We start from the raw sequence: 21,384 nt of genomic DNA, 5'->3' as shown, positions 1-21,384 counted from the left end.
TGACTGATAGCACTGTGTCTGTTCATAGTAGAATGAATCCTCAAAAACACAACTTGCTTAATAATTGTGCACACAGATGAAATAAAATGAAAAATACAATAATACAAAATCCCGGCATAATATATACATACAGTCATGGCCGAAATTATCGTTCACCCCTGGAATTTTCCCAGAAAGTGCACCATTCTCTTTTGGTATCCACTTATTTATTTCCTTTACGTGCATTGGAACAGCACAAGAGAAAAAAAAGCCAAATCTGACATCATTTCACACAAAACTCAAAAACCCGGCTGGACAAAATTATCGGCACCCTCAACTTAATATTTAGTCGCACGCCCTTTGGAAAAAATAACTGAAATCCAGCACTTCCTATAACCATCGCCAAGCTTGTTACGCCTCTCAACTGGAATTTCTGACCCCTGTTCTTTTGCAAACTGCTCAAGGTCTCTCAGATTTGAAGGGCGTCTTCTCCCAACAGCAATTTTGAGATCTCTCCATAAGTGTTCAATCGGATTTAGATCCGGACTCATTGCTGGCCACTTCAGAACTCTCCAGCGCTTTGTCTTCAACCATTTCTGGGTGCTTTTAGAGGCATGTTTGGGGTCATTGTCCTGCTGGAACACCCATGACCTCTGACACAGACCCAGCTTTCTGACATTGCGCCCCATTATCTTTTGGTAGTCTTCAGATTTCATGATGCATTGCACACAGTCAAACCTCTTCAAACCTCCACCATGTTTGACTGGAGCTACTGTGTTGTTCTGTTCTTCGTAGGCCTCATTCCGTTTTCTGTAAACAGTAGAATGATGAGCTTTACCAAAAAGCCCTACCTTGGTCTCATCTGTCCACAAGACGTTCACCCAGAAGGATTTTGGCAAACTCCTGTCTGGCTTTTTTATGTTTCTGTGTCAGCAGTGGGGTCCTCCTTGCTCTCCTGCCGTAGCGTTTCATTTCGTTCAGATGTCGACGGATAGTTTGAGCTGACACTGTTGCACCCTGAGTCTGCAGAACAGCTTGAACATATTCTGAAGTTGATTCGTTCGGTCAGACTCTCCTTCGTTGCAGTCTTTTATCAGTTTTTCTCTTCTGTCCACGTCCAGGGAGATTAGCTACAGTGCCATGTGTTGTGAACTTCTTGATTATTTAACGCACAGTGGTCAAAGGAACATGAAGATCTCTGGAGATGGACTGGTAGCCTTGAGATTGGTGATATTTTTCCAGAATTTTTGTTCTCAAGTCCCCCGACAATTCTCTGCTCTTCTTTCTGTTCTCCATTGGCGCTTTTCCACTGCATAGTACGGTTCAGTACAGCTCACCTTGGTTCGGCTCAGTTCGGCTCGGTTTGCGTTTCGACTGCAGTTTAGTACCGCTTTAGAGTGGGCGGGATTATTCACATTTCGTTATAGTTGCTCCGCCTCTACTACCGTGACATCATCGTAAACGCGCCACAAACAAACACACAACAATGGAGCATATCGACGGAATGGTGTTCTTCTCCTACTCCTGTAGTCGCTCTTCATTTTTTTTAACTTGTCCCTACACTGTTTGTAAGTCCGATGGTAGCCGTGTGCGCCCAAGAGCTTAGCGACCTCCTGAAAAACGTTTTCATTTCGCGTCGCCCCATCCAGCTCTCGCTGGATCTGCTCCTCGGCTACCAACGAGAGGAACGTCTGTACTTCCTCAATAGACCACGAAACAGTGTTAAAACAAAATGGTGCGTCCGAACCTTCGCTGGCTGTGCTAAAAATCTAGCGGGTCTGTTGTGTCTCGTGTCACAAGTTCAGTGACGCAGTAATGACGATTTTCTCCGGCCAATCGGTGACCATCAGAGTTTACACGTCACGTTTTGGTAACGGCTCGGCGCGCTTGGAACCTCGGCTGAGGTGGTACTAAAAAAAGGACCAGGTACCAGGTACTGTTCCCAGTGGAAAACCCCCCAAAAGTGAGCTGAACTGAACCGTGTCGTGCCGTACTATGCAGTGGAAAAGCGCCTCATGCTTAGTGTGGCCCACTCAGACACACAACACAAAAGTTCAGTCAACTTGTCTCCATCATAACTGGCTTCAGGTGTGATTGCTATGTTGCCAGCACAGGCGAGTTCAAACGAGCATCACATGCTTGAAATAAAACGATTTGCCCACAAGGTGCCAATAAGTTTGTGTGGCCCATTTTTGGAGTTCTGTGTGACTTGATGTCAGATTTGGCTTTTTTTCTCTGTTTTTTTGTGATGTTCCAATGCACGTAAAGGAAATAAACGTGTGGATACCAAAACATTTGGGATTGCAACAATTTCCTGGGAAAATTCCAGGGGTGTCGATAATTTCGACCGTGACTGTATATCCCTCCACCAGACCACCAACGTGAAAGGCGTTATATATACACTAATCGATCCTCCCTGGTCCCTGCACACGAATAACAAACACACAATACAAATGATGACAATGAATGATAACGAACGTGAAAATAAGTCCGGTTAAATAAATAACTGTCCAAATTACTGCTAGCTGTCCCAAAATGTTTGTGTTTGATTCTCCTGAATGAAATACCGGAACAATCTCACCGTGATTCCTCGGCGATGGTGGAAAATAATGTCCAACCCTGGGGTTTCTGGAGATGAATGCCTTGTAGTAATCCGGCCGAGTGAGATACAAGCTGGAAAAATGTCACGATGTGAATGAAGGCAGGAATTGGTCATCAGTGGCGGTTTGGTGAATCTCCTTCTCTCTCCTCTCTCTACCTCTTCTTTCCCTCCTTTCCGTTTAAATAATAATGGAAAAACCTCCAGTTCTGACGTTTCCAGGGGGTCGCTGCCTCCTGTTTCCTGTTACGGGGACGACATTTAAACAAACACGTACTAGTTTAAACGGGGTGATGTGACGAGACGCGACAGAGTGCAGACGCTAAACGGCAACACTTATGTGGCCCGCGACGCTCTTCTCGCGAGTTATGGGTGCTACTGCTAGTGGAATAGTTGATCAGACCCCATGGCGCACGCTGTCTGCAGCACCACTGAGCATATTGTGGAGAGGAAATTGGAGCAGAGGAAGAGAACTATGGATGAAAGAGACCTTAAGATCAGTAGGAGAAAGACGGAACCTTCAGTTGTAAGTGACAAGAACAAGATGGAGAAGATAACGTCCAGGGAGAAAGACTTGAAAGTGTGGAAAACTTCAGATGTTTCATATCCGCAGGAACACAGGACGGGGATTGTTGCCTGCCGCTGCTGTCAGTTCAGGAGGAAATCCCAGAAGCTCGTAGCGGGTAAAAACTAGGATGACGTTTACGCTCTGCTTTAATGATTAAGTAAACTACTGAGTTAAAGTGGACATTTCGAGATTAAAGCCGAATTTTCTACTTTAATCACAAAATACACCTTTTCACTGTGTCCTTCATTTTTTTTTTCTCTGTGGCGGTACATGCTGTTGTGAAGTTGCAAAAAAAAAAAGACGGCACAGAAGATGATATGTGAGACTTTTAAAACGAATCGCGTCATCCCGATGGGGAATATGCGACGCTTGAATATAAAAGCAGCACGATTGCATCTGTATGTCGGAATTTTGCTTCACCACATCGAACAATTCATCAAACATCGAAGCGCGCACATCGATCCCGTAAGCGGCTTTCTGTCACCTGTAGATAGTAGACAGAGACCCTGACGTCACGCGTCCCGCCTTGTTCACACTCGCCCCGACTTTTTGCTGGTACTGCAACTCGTACACGCGTCACGTTCATTTCTGAGGACCTGCTCAATGAACGCTGGGAACGCGTGGCAGCCATGATGAGTCCGCGTTCTGAGCGTGAAGTATAAACGAGCCCTAAGGCCTCCACCTCTGTTGAGTGAGGGGTTGTTGATTTGCGCATCACCCGCAGTGGGTAGCGCTGCTGCCTCGCAGTTCGGAGTCCTGGGTTCGCCCTGCGTGGAGTCGGCATGTTCTCCCCGAGTCTGCGTGGGTTTCCTCCCACAGTCCAAAGACATGCAGGTTAGGTGCATTGGCGATCCTAAATTGTGCTTGGTGTGTGTGTATGTGTGTGCCCTGCGGTGGGCTGGCACCCTGCCCGGGGTTTGTTTCCTGCCTTGCGCCCTGTGTTGGCTGGGATTGGCTGCAGCAGACCCCCGTGACCCTGTAGTTAGGATTTAGCAGGTTGGATAATGGATGGATGGAAGCTGCCCTCACCCCTCTCTCAAGCCACTCGTCTTCTCTATCCAATATCTGGACGTTGAAGTCCTCAAGCGAGTGTCCTTTGTCCTTCAAATGGAGGTAGACGGCTGATTCCGGCCCTGAGGTGTTACTCCTTCTGTGCCGGGCCCTCCTCCTGTGTGGCGGCTGTTTGCTCTCTCCAGTGTACTTTAATCTTGCAGTTTATTTGGTCATTAAAGTAGAACGTTGTAAACGTCATCTTAAAACCGGGCCAGATGTTAATCGCCGTGTGCTGGTGCCAGGTAGCGACTGCTGCACAGACCACGTTACATTTCTGATATTCCAGCTCTCTGCACATTTAGAATCCTTAGATTTGTACTTGATGTCATCTTCATGATGATTGTACGTATGTGACATTTTACAGATTAGTCGTTCACTTCATTTCAATAATGAATACTGTTAATAATTACACTCGGTGGCGGCGCGGTGGCACTGCCGCCTCACAGTTGGCAGTCACGTCCCTTCTGTTCCCGGCATGTTTTTTTTCCTGCTGGGTTTCCCCAGTGGGCTCCTGTTTCCTTCCAAGGACATGCAGGTTTGGGGATTTGGTGACGTTAAAATGACGCCAGTGTGTGTCTGTGTGCGCTCATCTTCACCTTGCGATGAGCTGATGCCCCATCCAGGGATCATTTCTGCCTCGCGCCCGATGCTTGCTGTGTGCCCCTGGATTGCCGGATGGAATCATGAAACGTCCGTCCTTCTCAGAGATGTTGTGCTCCCCAGACCCCGACACGGACAGGCTGAGACACAAGTTCGGCACGGCACACGTTTTATTCTTCAGTGCTCCACACTTGACAGCACAGCACGTTACACAAACACCAAACCAAATGGCACCCAGTCCTTTCTCTCTCGTCTTCGCCTCCACTCCTCCTCATCGCAAGCATTGCCGTCCAGACCGACTGGTGGTGAGGCAGATACCTTTCAAGTTGCACCCAGAAATTCTCCAGGCGCTTCTTGACCTTCTTCCAGGGTTTGGCAGAAGCGGTTCCTCCAATGACCCTGCAGCAGCCCCTGGCGGTGCCCACGGAGCCCAAAAGGGATGCTCCAAACTACAACTCCCAATATGCCCTGCGGGGATCCGTGATGCTATAGCAACCCAGTAGGGGCTGCCCTCTGGTGTCTTGGGGGACGATAGTGACTCCAGGCGTCCCAGCCGGGTAATGGCCCTGGCCATCCATCACAGTGTCCTGAGAATTTAATGGATGTTTCGGGCAATTCACAACACAGCCGTGTTTTCTGACCATGATGACATCTGACACTGCCACCCGGTGGAATCCTCCAGATTTACATAAAGTGCAAACAGTACACACCACTTGCTTAGCAGAAGCATCCACAGGCACACATGTCACGTCACGTGAAGTCTTCAGATGGCCCCTCAAGTTGAGCTCTTGTGCCCCTCTGTGTGCCTTTCCAGTGCAGGCCGTCACAATGGGTAGAGAAGCTTGGAGGCTGCCATCTTGGCCAGTAATTATATTTGCAGAATAGCAAAAAGATCACAGAACCACAACGGACACTTGAGTCAGGCTAAACAGGACAAGTCCCAGAAGGTCCTTTTAAGACTTTTGTGGTTTCGTTTCCACCACCGTGTCTGTCAGACGCACTCGTCTCCAGCCTCCTTCACCTTCCACGGTTTGAGTTTGGTGTTAACAAGCGACAACATGACAGTTGTCTGCACTTCTGTAAGGCTGTGGATAAGTTGTGTCCTGCAGAACATGAAATGTAATCTGTAAACACGAGGGGCCCGCTTCACCCCCACCAAGGTGGCCGCTTTGGATAGCGAGCAGGAGGGAGTCGGTGCCAGGCAGGGCAGAAGAGCATCGCTGATCAATGTGACGTGTGAACACCAAACGAGCCGTGCGCAGACCCCAGAAGTCCCCAGAGCTGTGAGGCGGCCATGCTAAGCACCGTGCCACCCCGTAGAGGCGTTTTTCATTCTGTTTCCTTCCTGGAGCAGTTAAAGTTTACCTCGTATACTTGTTTTTTTTGTGTTCTATTTCCTGATACTCATACAATTTACTGACTTCGTGTGGCACATGGGCACAGAGCCCTGGAGGGGAGCCAGCCTTGAGAAATGAGTGCCGCACCTCAGAGATGACTCTGAATGTCTTTTCTCTTTTCTTAGATGATGGTGGACCCCACGTTGGCAGAAATGGGCAAGAATCTGAACGAAGCCATGAAGATTCTAGAAGACGGCCAAAGGTATCGCCAGTGGGTCTTTCTGGGGCTGCTGTAAGACTCTTCAATTAGGAGTGTTCATCTCTTCCTTTCCCTTGGTGTCCTTTAGAGGGCGCTGTGTGGCAGACCTAATTGGCTTTAAAGTATGGAAGAGGAAAGCTTCTCCTGGTCTCTCCCTGACCCGAGTTCTGTGGTCCACTTGTGCCCTTTCATGGAGGGGTAAAGGGTCAGACGCCTTGTCGTGCCACTGCTGAGCACCGTCCCTCGTGTGAATCTCCCGGCTCGCTGGCCTCAAGTGTTCAGCCAGTGAGGTGACACTGGAGTTGTGGCCTGGAGGCGTCCTGCTGTGCTACCTCTGGGGGGATGGCCACAAACTAGGAGTCCCAATAAGTTCCAAAATCACTTCCAATAAATGCCCAGTAGAGGGGGATATCGCCGTAAAACCCCTGCTGGTAATAAAGGCAAGCACTGAATCGTATAAAATAATTCTTTTTAAAATTATTCCCACAAAGTGCTGTTAAATAACAGTAAAGCTCAATGGAGCACAAGAGTCAAAGGAATTAGTGCAAGCAAAGTCACAGAATAGTAATCCAGAAACGTAGTCGACCAATCGAACCTGAGGGTCAACAATTCCAAAATATAGCAAAGGCCTGTATCCAGCAGGGGGCGCATTCACCCCGGGAAGAGGTTCATTAGAGACTGCAGCCATTACTAATCCACCGATATACGTAAAGATATAAGATACATCTTTCCCTAGCAGTATGGCGGCAATGCTAAATGGAAGAAAGAATTAGTAACACTAAAGGAAGATTATACTCGCTTCTGTTTAATATCCGCGCATCACAATATGGTGCAACAAACCGTTAGAGAAAAAAAGTACATTGCATTTGTCATTCCAACCGATGACGCATCAAAAACATTTGTAGTAATAAAATGCATTACACTTTTCATTCCAACAGATGGTGCATCACAAACATTTTATTACTATGAATGTTTGTGATATGCCAGTTTTTGGAAAGACAAATGCAATGCATATGTCTCTGTTATATGTCACATGGTATGGGATTCGTAAAAGCAATATTGATATTTGTGATGTACCATCTGTTGGAGTAAGAAATGTAATGCATACGTTCCTTTTATATGCCGTTTGGTATGGGATTTGTAAAAACAGTGTTAATGTTTGTGAAGTGCCATCTGTTGGAATAAAAGAGACATAGTGACCTGGTCAACACAGAGACCTGACCTTTCATTCAGGTGGACATGTGACGGAGCTGTTCAGGGTTCAACTGGCAGCAGCAGCAGCAGCAGTTACAGGCCAACGTGCTAGACTGACCTTTGTGTGTGGCCATCTTGTTTTCAGACGTCTTATGGCGTCTGCTCCGTACTCTTTTGGAAACTGGCAGTCGTGTGTACAGATAGACATGTCTTAAATGTGACAAATAAAAGCTGAGGTCAGTCAGGCTCGCCTGTATACGTGAAACTCCGAGGGGAAAAACGGGACTTGTGCACGTGGAGTGGGACTGGAAGACGGCCCCTCACAATGAGGGCATTTGTAACCCTGACGTGAATGCTGATTTGATTTTTGTTTACCCAGGGAAGCAGAAGAAGACAAAGCAAAACGGAAATATGGAAGGAAAGACATCCCAGGTCCCCTCCAAGGAAGGTAGGCCAGCCCGCCGGCTTGCATTGGCTCCTTTTTTTTTTGCTTTCTTTCTCTTGTTTGTGACCAATGCCCACCCTCATCAGTTTTGCGTGGTTTGCCTTAATTGAGTGAGATTTTCAATTTTCCAAGTTTTCTGTTCCTTAATTGGGAGCCTTGCATTTCTTCTGGAGCTCATCTACTAGAACACCATGAGAGGTCAGCAGAAAGCCACAATAAGGAGACCCACCATATTAGGAACTGACGCTGGGCTTGTGAAAGGATAAGGGCAAAGTTAGAGGCCATTGTGACCGATGCCAGCCACCCAAACAACTCGTGCCCTTAGTCACTGGCATGTTGTACCATGCTGTAATAAGAGGCGCTGGCAGGGCTCTGTAGCCTCTTCTCATCATGGAGGTCCTCATCCCTTTAATTGCACATTAAATGCACACTCTGGTGCCACCCTGTCTAGTGATGAAGAGTATGGACAGGGTAAAAGAAAACCCGCGCTGATGCCTACAGATCACACTCGGCAGCCCCGATGCTCGGTTTCTCCTGGAGTAAAGGCGGTCGAGATGAGAGGCTGCTGCCCTTCACGCTTACGCGAGATTTTACTCTGTAGGGTAACGGGTAGCTTTACGTCCGAGTGTAGTCCGGGCTGCAAAGCCACCAAACTGCCATTGAAATGGAGTGGGCGAGCAGAAGAGAGTTGGGTGGACTTCACACCCGATTGCTTGGGGCAGATGGCAACTTGTGTTGTGTTTTATTTTGTCTTTTCTTGTCGTTCACAGCGGCCAAGATGTGGCCAACATCCTTCAACTGGTACAAAATCTAATGTATGGCGAGGAAGAGGAGGACTCTCAGTCTCACCGGTAAGAGCACAAGACCCAGTGTTTAAAAAAAGGAAAAAGGAGGTGGCAAGTCACGCAGAGGTCACTTGGGCGTGTGACGCGAGTGGCACAGAGGGTTTGGCTGAAAACACACATAAAGCCAGGAGGGGGAGATGGACGACAGGAGGAAGAGGGGCTGCCCAAGTGGTAGTCAGCCAGCCAGGTGAATACAAGTTCGACGGATGGCGCCATCTGTGGCACTAAATACAAGTGACGTATGAAAACGAAGGCTAGTGGAGGGTCTGAAACGCACAATAGTTCACTTGCAGTTGGTCTTCTCTTATTATTTTGGATAACATTTATTTTTCACAAAAATCATTTATGTACGCGGAAGCACAACCATCTGAGTATCTCTCAACGATTAGTGGAAACTACGACATTAGATTGCAACGATTTGTGCAAGATCTGACTCGTGAGACCCAGCCGAGCCACAAAGGCGCCGTGAGCCAACTGCGAGGTAACTCGATTAGACGTTTTTATTTGGAGTTTTGCTCAATGACAGAATCCATTGAATGAACACATTAAGCTGCTTTGGCGTTAACCCCTGGAGTTCTGTGCAGTTACGGTTAGGCCCGAGTCGGGCACTGGGCGACGTACAATGAGCCGCTTTACAGTGTTTAGCTCAAATAACGCTCAGGATGGCATTGTGCTGCCATCTAGTGGCTGATGTAACATCAGGCTGGAAATAAAAGTTAATATTGTGGGGCGGAGCCTCCATCAAGAGACACTGAAAACTGAAAGGCCATTGGCCAGTTTTAGAGCAAACTGAAAACGAAGCACTGCTTGAACCGAGCGATAGTGACGGCGATGTGAAATGGGCATCAGATGTTGGCATGGAAAGTGAAACTGATGCACGATACGGCGCTGTATACCTGAACCACTGTGACATGCTTGGTGAAGCTTCACCGTGGGGTGACAAATAGGCAAAATAATTACAGTCAAAAGCAAGACCTTTAAGCACGGCGCACAATGTGGCAGCTGTCAATGTTTGTGACGGGGAAGTCGTGGAGCGTTGCGCTTTGGTGGCCTGCAGTAACAGAAGAGGTGCGTCAATCGTGCGGGTCAGGCGCTACACAAGCAAGAAAAAAAAAAAAATACAAAAAAAGTGTGCAAAGAAACCCACTCGTCGTGTCCCGGTGGTGACGTCGAGCGGCGCGTTGTCTTGGAGCAGCCAGGCTGTGCTTCGACCGACCGCATTCCTCTTCTGTTGTTGCGAGTTTCAGGTTTCACTCCCTCTGAAATCTCACTGCGACGCCTTATTCAGCCCTGGTGCAGACCCCCAGCACGGCGTCCGTGTTCATCTGACCTCCGGGGGGGGGAATGAGAATAACATCAGGGCGCTGGGCTGAGCGCGGTCAAACTACCCATGAGCCATTGCAAGCGTGTCGTATTGTGTCCGCCGCTATTACAGGAGGTCAAGAAGTCTAGAAATATTATAGCAACAAACCCCAGGACACTCGCTCCTGTCAAACACAAAGAAAGAAGAAAAGCATTCGAACAATCAGGACGAGAAGAGCCCAGCAGAGCGCGCCAGTCCTGTCCACTTCGTTCATCTCAAGTAACAGCAAGTGGAGTTTTGAAGGACCCTGTAGTCCTGCTGTCCACCACGCGACTTATTTCAAGTCTCTGTGGCTCACTGTGTGAAGAAAAACCTCCTAAGGTTTGTGTGAAATTTACACTTGACAAGTTTCCAGCGGTGTCCCCGTGTTCTTGGTGATTTCATTTGCGCAATTCAAGCGCGGCTCAGACCTCTCCGTCCAAAAGGTTTGTTTTAAAAGGTTTAGTGAACATTCAAAGCAAACAGTCCACCCAAGAATTGACAGGTTGATACACACGAAGGATAGAAGGCAGAAAAAATTGGAAAAGATGTCTCTTCTCTAAATGTCGCAGTTGTTTCTATACTTAAAGACGCTTTACTTGGCCTTCAGTATGCTCCACAAATCGGCCCAAGCCTGTCTGCGGTCCAAGCCCCTCTGTGGTGATTCTTCTTGATTGTCTGCCAGTCCACCCAGCTTGGTATAATCTGCCAATGTCACCAGCTGGTTACTTATATTCCTATCCAAATCCATCCATCATCCAACCCGCTATATCCTAACTACAGGGTCATGGGGGTCTGCTGGAGCCAATCCCAGCCAACACAGGGCGCAAGGCAGGAAACAAACCACGGGCAGGGTGCCAGCCCACCGCAGGGTACACATACACACACACACATTCACACACGCACACACTAGGGACAATTTTGGATCGCCAGTGCACCTAACCTGCATGTCTTTAGACTGTGGGAGGAAATCCACGCAGACTCGGGGAGAACTTGCAAACTCCATGCAGGGAGGACCCGGGAAGTGAATCCAGGTCTCTGTACTGCGAGACAGCAGCACTACCCACTGTGCCACCCCTATCCAAATCTCTACCTGTAAAAGGCAAAGCCTCTCCCACTTTCCATATCGGTGGGAAGCTGAAATTTTGTGTGCTCATTCCTTGCAGTGTCCTTATAAAAGTCAGGTCTGTTTCATGTCCTATTGCAACACCCAAGGGGGGAAACGGGTGTACCCCCTAAACTGTATATATACTGTAGATAGGGGGAACCCCTCCTCACTATTTCTGCGACTTCCAATATACGTAGGAAGCCCAAGTTTCCCACGTTCATCCTTCACACTGTGCTTACAAATGTTAAGTATGTTTTATTTTGTGCCGTGCCCTGTAACGAACTTTCGAAAATAACATCATCTTTTTGGCAGTTCACATCATTATACCGTAAGGAACTTTCGGAACTGACCTCTCCTTTTGGCTGTTTCATTCCTTATTTCCGTTAACGGACGATTTATTTCACAATAGAGACGCACAAGGGCCGCCCCCGGTCCCAATTCCTTTTTCCACACGGCCGCTGTCCACTCACCTACCACGTGGTTGGCTCCCTGCCTATATACATTAACGACATCCCGCGCTCATGTGCCTCCTCACTCACTTCCTTACTTTCCTCAGCTGTTCGTTGTGCTCACTGCTCCCTTCTTCTTTACTCCACCACTTCAAGCCTGTTATTGTTGGCTTTGCTGGCGACCCCTGCCTTTTCGTTTAGTTTCTTCACCCTCTTAATCCTCCGGGCAGGCCTCTGCATACTCTACTTTTGAAGGCTGGCGTACCAATGATGCTACTAAGAAACTTACAACCATCAAAACTTTGTAACGGCACCAGGCTTCACATCAGATCTCCGCACATTGGGCACCTCCCACTAGCCATTTCCCGGTTCTGCCACTCACATATGGGGATGTGGATGTACAATTTCGACATATTTTTATTTTCATGGTAATTTTTGCATATTGTGAACAAGCCCCGGACGCAGACAGGCAGACATGTTGTAATTCCACCACCACACGTTTATTTACAATATATTTACAGTTATTAAAGTGCACACAAACCCCACAAGTCCCCAAAGTCCAGGCCTCTCACACACTTTGCCTTTCTTCGGGCCGCCTCCACTCTTGCTTCTCCAGCTTCGTCCTACTTCCACCCGACTCCAGCCTCGAATGAAGGGAGGCGGCCCCTTTTATCCACACCCGGATGTGCTCCAGGTGCTTCCCGGCAATCTCCCTGGCGGAAGTGCCGGCTGTACTCCCGGAAGCACTCCGGGTGTCCCTGCTTCTCTTCCTCCCCAGCACTTCCTGGTGTGGCGGAAGTGCTGAGGTCCAGGGCTCCCAAGGCATTGGGGCGCCCCCTGGCGGTGACCACGGGCCCCTACAGGGTTGGGCTTCCAAGACCTCTACCCGTGGCCCCCAACACAACCAGGGCGGTCACCCCCTTGTGGTCTGGAGGAGGCACAAGCCCTCCTCCGGTTCTCCTGGGCATCCTGGCTGGGTACCACCTCCAGCCGTGGGCCACAATATGCATAATAGACCTGACTATTTCACATTACAGCGAGTAATTAGCCATATTAAAAAACTGTAAAACGTAATAATTTGAAAGTACGTTATGTTTCATGTTGCATTTCAGGTATTAGTTGGGTTATTCGTTTTCGTTCTGTTTTCCTTTGAAATTAACACGCAAATAATTTATATACTTACACTTTTACTGTAAAACTTCAGTAAAAACAATATTTGGAATTAACTGTTTGGCAACATCGCATTGAATTTTGATTCCGCGTTTGGACTTTCATCTTGGCAATGCCAATATATATCTGCCCGTGAGTGAATTTAATTTCTTTCTCTCTATTAAATAAACGACTTTTCCGAATGTTTGTCCTTGTGATTTGTTAATTGTCTTTGTAAAAGCTATTCTAATGGGAAGCTGTAAACATTTTATACGAATGTCATATCGAGATCTCCTTTGGTGTCGAATGTTAGATGGACTACATTAACTTTTTTGTTGTCTGTTAAAGTTTTACATGTTAAATTGTTCGACCAATTTTAAATACAACTAATCTTGTCCTGTTGCACAGCCCATCATTCAGACATCAATTACGCAATTACATTACGATACATCCTCCTTTCTACAGTAATTTGGCCGGTGGAAGACCAGATGGTGTTAACGGTTGTAGATATTCTACGCTGATATTGTAAGTTGATGTTTTCATCTTCCTCACCATCACCACCAACTGTTTCAGCAGAGTCTATTGAGACACATTGAACCAATTTGCCGTGTAACCAATCGACAATTTTCACGTTAATTCGTTTGACTCGATGCTAGGATTGCCCGTGTACTCAGTTTTTCTGTTCATAATCCTTCTTGATGAAATTCTTCAATAAGATTTGGACATAATTCGTCCTTTTTAATTGGGAACTTAAAATGAGGAAAACTTACAAATTTATAAGAGCTGAGAGCGTAGGAACTGTGTCTGTCAAAAGCATTCACACCAATGAGAGGTGAGAGGACTGTGGGTGTAGGCCGTTAATTAGAAATGGTTTGAGAGGAGGGCGGGACTTGAACAGATCTCATGGCCAAAGTCTCGTCTCGTCCCAGGATTTTTTTTATTTAATAGAGCAGTGGTTCTGAACCTGTGGGGCAGGCCCCCTAGGGGGGAGCGAAGTAAAAAAAAAGGGGGGCTCGAAGATGTGAAAAAAAGAAAACAAGAATCAAAAAAATATCTGTTGAAACCAAAACAAATTAACTTAAACTACATTCTGATACTAGAACAATAAATATACAGTTAGATAAATGTCGATAAAAGTTAAGTAGGTATAATAAAATATGCTTCTACATTTCAAAAAAATGTTAGGGGGGGCGTGATTAAAACTGTTATGAAAACTTGGGTCGCAAATACTTAAAGGTTGAGAAACGCTGTAATAGAGAGATGACTGGCCGATTCAGCACTGACCCCTGCTGGACAGGACTCTGAACTTCACCCAGTCCTGTTGAGGTTCCTCCCTCCATCCCTCCCTTCTTCCTTTTGTTGTAGCCAATTCTGCACCCATCTACACACCGCCCCCTGATCTCCCACCTGTTTGTGTTTGATGCCCACCCTCTCATGTGGCGCTTTCTGAAAGTCGCAATAAATCGTATCCTATGCACTGCTCTGCTCGTGTCCTTTTGTTGCCTGTGGTAATAATCAAGCCTTGACACCATAAAGAGGTTTGGGGCAGCCCCCCCGAATAATTGAGAATTGGCTTCTGATTGTAAGAAAGCAGTTCATGCAAAGTCTTTGCAGAGAAGAGTCCACAACCGAACTGAACATGCTAGGAAACATGGCGGATATGTAATTGAAAAAGCGGGAAGAGGAGGGGTCTTGAGACCGGAACCGGAAATGAGGTCATCGGGCTGCGACTTCTTAGGAGGTGGGCTCTTCTGTTGTACTGGATGTGACGTCACTGGTGACGTCATCCTGAGAGCCAGGCGGGATTTCCCGCATTTGGTTTGCGGGGAGACAAGAGAAGGGGTTAGTGCACTCTGCCACCCCCTGGTCTGACCGGGAATTACCTTCTTCGGGGCCCTTTAGCTGCCTCCCATGCACACTTGTGTGACAAGCCGTAGTATGAAGGAATCCCAGTCGCACATCTTGACACCCTGCTGACGTGTAGAAGTCCTCAGTGCCGGTGTGTCAGTGTTTGTGCAGCATTGTTCAGAGTGGTCATCAGTATGGTCTTCATTCTCTGCTCCACTACCACCGCCAGCAGGTCCAGAAGGCACCCCATACCTGAGCATGCTTTCTTAATTAGCTTATTTATTTGGTGAGCTTCTCAGCCCTGTGCGCCACATGGCTATCACAGACTTGCAGACCACTGTATGTCATAAGCTTCAGATCTCCTTCACTCTTGTTTGCAGTTACTGTCCACCACAGACTGACTGACATTTGTGGATTAAGCACAGCCAAAAAATAAACAGATGAATGGAAGCGACATTCTATTAGTGGGCACCCTCGACTGGTGTTGGGTTCATTGCCAGTGCTAACGGGGCGTTGTAAACGTGTAGGCTGGCGCTCTAACCGGTGTTTTTTTTTCCCTTCTAGCAGGGTGCAGAACGTTGGGGAGCAGGGTCACTTGGCTTTGTTGGGCCACAGCCTGGCAGCCTACATCTCTGTGCTTGACAAGGAGCGGCTGAGGAAAATGACCACGAGGATCCTGTCAGACACCACACTGTGGCTCTGCCGTCTCTTCAGGTGTGTTCTGGGTGTGGCTGTTAACAAATGTGCCACCCTGCCCGTGTGTGACTAGGCAGGCTGGCACATTGACTAAAATCGTAAGCCACAGGTCAGTGCTGCTTGGGGTCTCGTTCTGCTTAACTGCAGGTAGAAATGGCACCGTTTCCTCGTTTTTCCCGGTGAGGCCTTCATTCCACAAACACACACACACACAGTAAACATGTTGTCTGCCTTTTCCACTTTCATAGGTATGAGAATGGCTCGGCATATTATCACGAAGATGACCGGGATGGTCTCCTCAAAGTGTGTCGTCTGGTCATCCACTCGCGCTATGATGATTTCACCACCGAGGGCTTCAATGTGCTGAACAACCGACGGCCCGTCATCTACCAGAGCACAGCCTGTCGCTTAGGCCTGGGCCAACACCTGTGTAACCAAGTATGGCGCTGTTTTTTTTTTAATCATTTTGGGCATCACCTATTTGCTGATCGGACCTCCCTGGCAGGTTCAATGGCACGTGTAAGTCATCAGAGTACCGAGGTTTTCACAAGTGCGGTGCAAACACTTGGTCTGTGCCCCTTTTATTTGGATTGTGCGTATTTGTTATTTTCTGTGGTAGTCGTGGGAGTTTCTGTGTGTTTTTACCTTTCATATAATAATTTCCATTTGCTGTACATCGTTGGGGTGATTTTTTTTTTTGCAAACTAAACATTATTATTCCCCTAATCCTTTTTTAATAGCATTGATGTAAATTCACTCGCTTTATACGTTGGCACATTTGCTAGTTTTTCTGTTGTTATTCAGCCCCCTGACCACCAGTGTCTGTGTCTGTGCAGCTTGGCTTGCCTCTCTCCTGCCTGTGTACCGTCCCTTGCAACACCATGTTTGGCTCTCAGCACCAGATGGTAAGTTTGCCCTCCACTTTTCCACTCGGTCACCCACCCACTCCCCCTTATGTGGGGTAGTCATGTTACCTCATCTGCTGTCACAGGATGTGGCTCTGCTGGACCGACTTATTAAAGAAGACGTGGACTCAGGGAAGCTGCCACTGCTTCTTGTGGCCAATGCGGGTAGGTGTGGGAAATCGATGCCAGCGTGAAGGTTGGAGAAGGTCGCCTTAATATGTAAGGACTGTTCAAACGTGCCATCTTTTTTTCTCCTTTCACAGGCACTCCTGGTGCAGGCCACACAGACAAGCTGGGCCGCCTGAAGGAGCTGTGCTCTCAGTACAACATGTGGCTACACGTCGAGGGGTAAGCTGCTGTTACCCACCACCACACACCTCCTAGATACAGTAGGTGGAACAATGCCACCCCTGCCATCAAGGGAATGGCCTTCTCGCCAGCTGTTGTGTGCCCACTTTAACTTAGATGGCTGTCCCTTTTCCATACTTCGTGATGTGATTTGCTGTGGTTCATCTGGGGTGGTGGGAGGGCACCTTAACTGGCACACTGTGATTTTTGTCTGTTCTCATCTGCAGGGTCAACCTGGCGATGCTGGCCTTGGGCTACGTCTCTTCCTCAGTCATGGTAAGACCACCAACGACTATCCTCATCTGCAGGTTGGGTCTTTTCTGCCTCTACTTATTTTCAGTATTGTCCTCTTTAAATTAATTTGTAAAATGACCGTCATTACAGTAATCCCAAAACAGGGCATTCTTTAGAGGACAGAAAGTGAAAGTGTGACTTGGCAAGCTGAAGACTGCCGAGGGAGACCCCGTCATCCCCGACATCTCCTCTCTCTGTTACTCCTTACTGTGCTGTTCTTCGACCAGTGTCATGTTTAACGCTGTACCATCTCTTTGATTTTTCAGGCTGCCACCAAATGTGATAGCATGACCCTGACCCTTGGACCCTGGCTGGGGCTGCCAGCTGTGCCTGCGGTCACCCTGTACCGTCACGAGGACCCTGCCTTGGTCAGTATTGCTATGATGTCTTTAATTTGTGGCCTCCTTAGTATTCTGGAGAAATGAACCAAAAACAGTGAATTACTGGTAATCGAAACGTCAACTTCAGTAGAAGCGATCTTTCGAGTGTCCACCGCTATCCTGATGCAGGTTTAGTACACGTCCCGTGTGACATGTTTCGAGATGGTCACCAGCACACAGCCCGACGTCGCCCACATGACAGTAGACGTGGGTTTCTTTGCACACTTATATATTTTTTGTCTGCCGCTTGCACATGAAAGGATGAGCTGTCACTGCCCGATCTGCACAATCAGCGCTCCCCTTTTGTTACTGTAGACTCCTACAGCGCAAGGCTTCATGACTTCCAAACATTGACAGTCTCCAAATAGTGACAGTGCCTGGGGGGCTAACGTCCTGCTTGTCCTTGCACTCACTCGGAATTATTTTGCCTTTTTGTCGCACAGCTATTGTCGTATCCCAGTGAAGCTTCACGTGACCGAATCCCCTGGGCACATCATGGTGGTTTGATCACACGATGCCGTATCATGCATCAGCTTCACTGTCTGCGTCAACATCTGATGACCAATTCACATCGTCGTCACTATCAATCGATTCGAGCTGCGCTTCACTTTCAGTTGGCTCTAAAACTGCCTTTACAGCTTTTCATTATGTTGGAGGCCCCGCCCCATTCATGAATATTAATGAGTTACTATAAACGTGACAGAAAGCATAGAAATATTTGTCTTTTTTTGGCAGCGTGATGTTATTTCATCCACCAGATGGCAGCAAATACTGTCCAGAGTGTTACTCAGGCTTAACACCAAAAGGCGTATCATCACACGTCACCCGCATCCAACTCGGCTTTAACCGTAATTACATAGTCTCAGGGTTAACGCCAAGGAGGTCAAAGGTATCCATCCGTTGGGAGTTTTCATTCATTTTCACCTAGGAGGGTGAAAGATTAAACTTTTATTTCTCATTCTTATTGTGTCGCCATTTTGTTTTATTAGAACAGTTGTGATAAGAACGGGCTATTCAGTCCATCCTATTCACTTCACTTATCCAAAATAATATCAAGTCGAGATGTGAAGGTCCTTCGAGTCCTCCTGGCCACCACACTACCTTATCACTTCTTCCACATGTCTGTAGTACTTGGTGTGAAGAAAAACGTTTCAACATTTGTGCGAAGTTGGCCCTTAACGAGTTTCCAACCGTGTTCTCGTTTTGTGGTGGGTGCTGCCATTTTATGTACTTTCACTTTTGTTGTTGTCGTGGTAACCTCTCCCAGAAGCACCCGGGGATGTGCTGCGTGTGACGTCACCAGGCTGAGACCGTATCAGCGTCAGTAAATACATCCCATAATTAGGCGAGATTTCGGTTAACTTCACGTGTGTTTGGCTGGCTGTTTAGATTTATTTGGTCTCTCGACATTTCTTTCTGGTTTTCACACTGTTGCCTAGCGTTTAGGCATCGGCGTCACTGGTTATGGCCTTGGCCTGATATTTGACTGTGCTGTTCTCCCACTTCTAACAAACATCGCTGTCTCTCTCTCTCTCGAGTGCAGTCTGATCGAGGTCTCCTCTTTTACTCCTTTATTAGTGTTGGAGTTATGGGCACCAAATAAAAAATCAGGAGTGGTCTCCCCTCGACTTTCTTGTAGACTCAAATATGGGGACGGATATTTGAGGCGTAAACCGCAAGACAAGGATTAAGGTATCAACCCAATGGGGATGTTGAGGCACTAACTCCGGTCTAATTTAAGGGTTTGGAATTTTTTTTTAAATTATGTCTTTATGCCGAAACCCACCACCAGTGTGTGACTAGGCAAACGCCACTCAGTGAACGAGTTGAGGCCCAAGACTTGGAGCACCTGCAGCATTAACACTGCAGACTAAGGAAATACTCCCACTTAAAAAAAGATTTGATTGTTGTGTTTTACTTAACCCATGTAGTTCGTAGTGATAGCCGAGAGAAACGTTTAATATGATGCTTTCATGAAGAATGAAGAGAAAAAAATCAGGAGTGGTCTCCCCTCGACTTTTTCATAGACTCAGATTTGGGGATGGATATTTGAGGAGTGAACTGCAAGACAATGATTCCATATTTATATTATGTACATTAAAGAACCATCCATCCATCATCCAACCTGCTCTATCCTAACTACAGGGTCACGGGGGTCTGCTGGAGCCAATCACACACAGGGCACAAGGTAGGAAACAAATCCTGGGAAGGGTGCCAGCCCACCGCAGGGCACACACATACACCCACACACCAAGCACACACACTAGGGACAATTTAGAATTGCCAGTGACCTGCTAACGCTGACCTGCATGTCTTTGGACTGTGGGAGGAAACCCACACAGACACGGGGAGGACATGCAAACTCCACGCAGGCAGGGAGGACCCGGGAAGAGAACCCATGTCTCCTAACTGCGAGGCAGTAGCGCTACCCACTGAGCCACCATGCCACCCTAAAGAACCATCAACAACAAATCAAATCAAATTATTGTTATATTAAACGTTTATTATATAAGTACAGTTGAATAAATCGGACTCTGCAGCTTCATGAAGAAAAGGTAAAGTACGACTTAAGGTTAGTGGGAATTGCCCAAAAGTTGATAGAAATCTACGTTTTGTACCGAATACTTGTATTTATATTTTGGTTGACCCAAGTGAGAGCGTAACTCAGGTTATCATACTGTATTTTCACACACACACAGCCATAATTCCAGAAATGGTATTTTCTGACTAAGAAGGTTAAAAGATCAAATGTGTAGCAAGGAAACCTTCCCGACATCAGTCCTCTACCTCCGCTCTGAGTCTCGATTCCTGCTGTGACTTTCGGATGGTAGGGTCAGAATTTGCCAAAATCTTGTTTCCACTTTGTCATTTTGGGGTAGAGTGGCATCTGATGTGGAAAAATCAGGAGTGCTCTCCCCCTCGACTTTCTCGTATACTCAGAAATGGGGATGGATATTTGAGGAGTAAACCGAAAGACAAGGATTCTATTTTTATATTCTGTACATTAAAGAACCATCAACAACAAATGAAATCAAATTAATAATATATTGAACAATTATTATAAAAGTAAAGTTGAATGAATTGGACTCTGCAGCTGCATGAATAAAAGATAAAGCACCACTTCTGGTTAGTGGAAATAGCCCAAAAGTTGGTAGAAATAAATTACGTTCTGTACCTAATACTTCGGTCAACCAAATTTTGCATCCAAGTGAAAGCGACACACAGACGTAATCCCAAAATTAGTATTTTCGGACTGGGGGAGGTCTAAAACATCGAGCTTGATCAAAATCGGGACATTGAATTTTTGGACGATTACAATAGTTACCATATACTTCGTATACGAGAAAGTCAAAAACAGCAAATGATAAAGCAGATTATGTCCAGGAGGTGAAAGTCAAAGCCAAAAGGAGCTTCAGAACCGAACTGATGAAGGTGACGGTCAAAGACAAGAGGGGGTCAGACTGACGCAGAGCCAGGGATTGCCGTTAACAGAGTTTTATCCACCGAGGGTTGCCAAACCTGCCAACTGCCGCCATATTTCTACCAGAAGGTGGATGGCGTCGTTGTCAGGGGTCACCGTGCGGGTCTTGCCCAAGTCTCCGGCACAAGGTTGACCTCCTTGTAGTTCGTATAACCGAGGATGGGCACAGTAGCGAGGGAGAGACATTAAACGGGTCTTTATGTTGAAAGGTGCAGAAAGGGTACAAAGTTTATTACGACAGGACAGGTCAATAAATACTGAAAACTAGCCATGTGTGCCCATCTACGTTGTGCGTGTTAAAGTTGTCGTGAAGGGCTCCCTGTTTAAACGCGGCTGCCAGTTGTGAACTGGGCCCTTCGTCGCACAGCATTATGATTTTTTTATAAGGGAAACAAAAGTACAAAAGAAAACCCTTGGACATTGATTCGATAGGAACGGCCTACTCGGAATCACTGTCCGAATAGTAATTATGTGGTGGTGTAGGAGCATTTCTGCTTCTGTCTGT

General features: G+C 47.0%; 1 protein-coding gene across 4 annotated transcripts in view; it reads left to right on the top strand.

The window, feature by feature from the left end:
- pdxdc1 (pyridoxal-dependent decarboxylase domain containing 1) overlaps positions 1–21,384 on the top strand; it is a 57,312-nt gene that overhangs the window by 12,257 nt on the left and 23,671 nt on the right. For 3 of the 4 annotated variants that reach the window (XM_039774051.1, XM_039774052.1, XM_039774049.1), the window contains exons 2-11: positions 6,322–6,398; positions 7,969–8,037; positions 8,805–8,885; positions 15,340–15,489; positions 15,720–15,909; positions 16,308–16,376; positions 16,463–16,541; positions 16,640–16,724; positions 16,952–17,000; positions 17,285–17,386. In XM_039774051.1, coding sequence (XP_039629985.1) covers positions 6,322–6,398; positions 7,969–8,037; positions 8,805–8,885; positions 15,340–15,489; positions 15,720–15,909; positions 16,308–16,376; positions 16,463–16,541; positions 16,640–16,724; positions 16,952–17,000; positions 17,285–17,386 — 951 coding nt within the window. The remainder of the gene's footprint in view (positions 1–6,321; positions 6,399–7,968; positions 8,038–8,804; positions 8,886–15,339; positions 15,490–15,719; positions 15,910–16,307; positions 16,377–16,462; positions 16,542–16,639; positions 16,725–16,951; positions 17,001–17,284; positions 17,387–21,384) is intronic. The other variant, XM_039774050.1, reaches the window with a different exon arrangement.

This window comes from Polypterus senegalus, chromosome 13, assembly GCF_016835505.1.
Source record: "Polypterus senegalus isolate Bchr_013 chromosome 13, ASM1683550v1, whole genome shotgun sequence".
Lineage (NCBI taxonomy): Eukaryota > Metazoa > Chordata > Cladistia > Polypteriformes > Polypteridae > Polypterus > Polypterus senegalus.
This window is presented reverse-complemented; position numbering and strand designations above follow the sequence as displayed.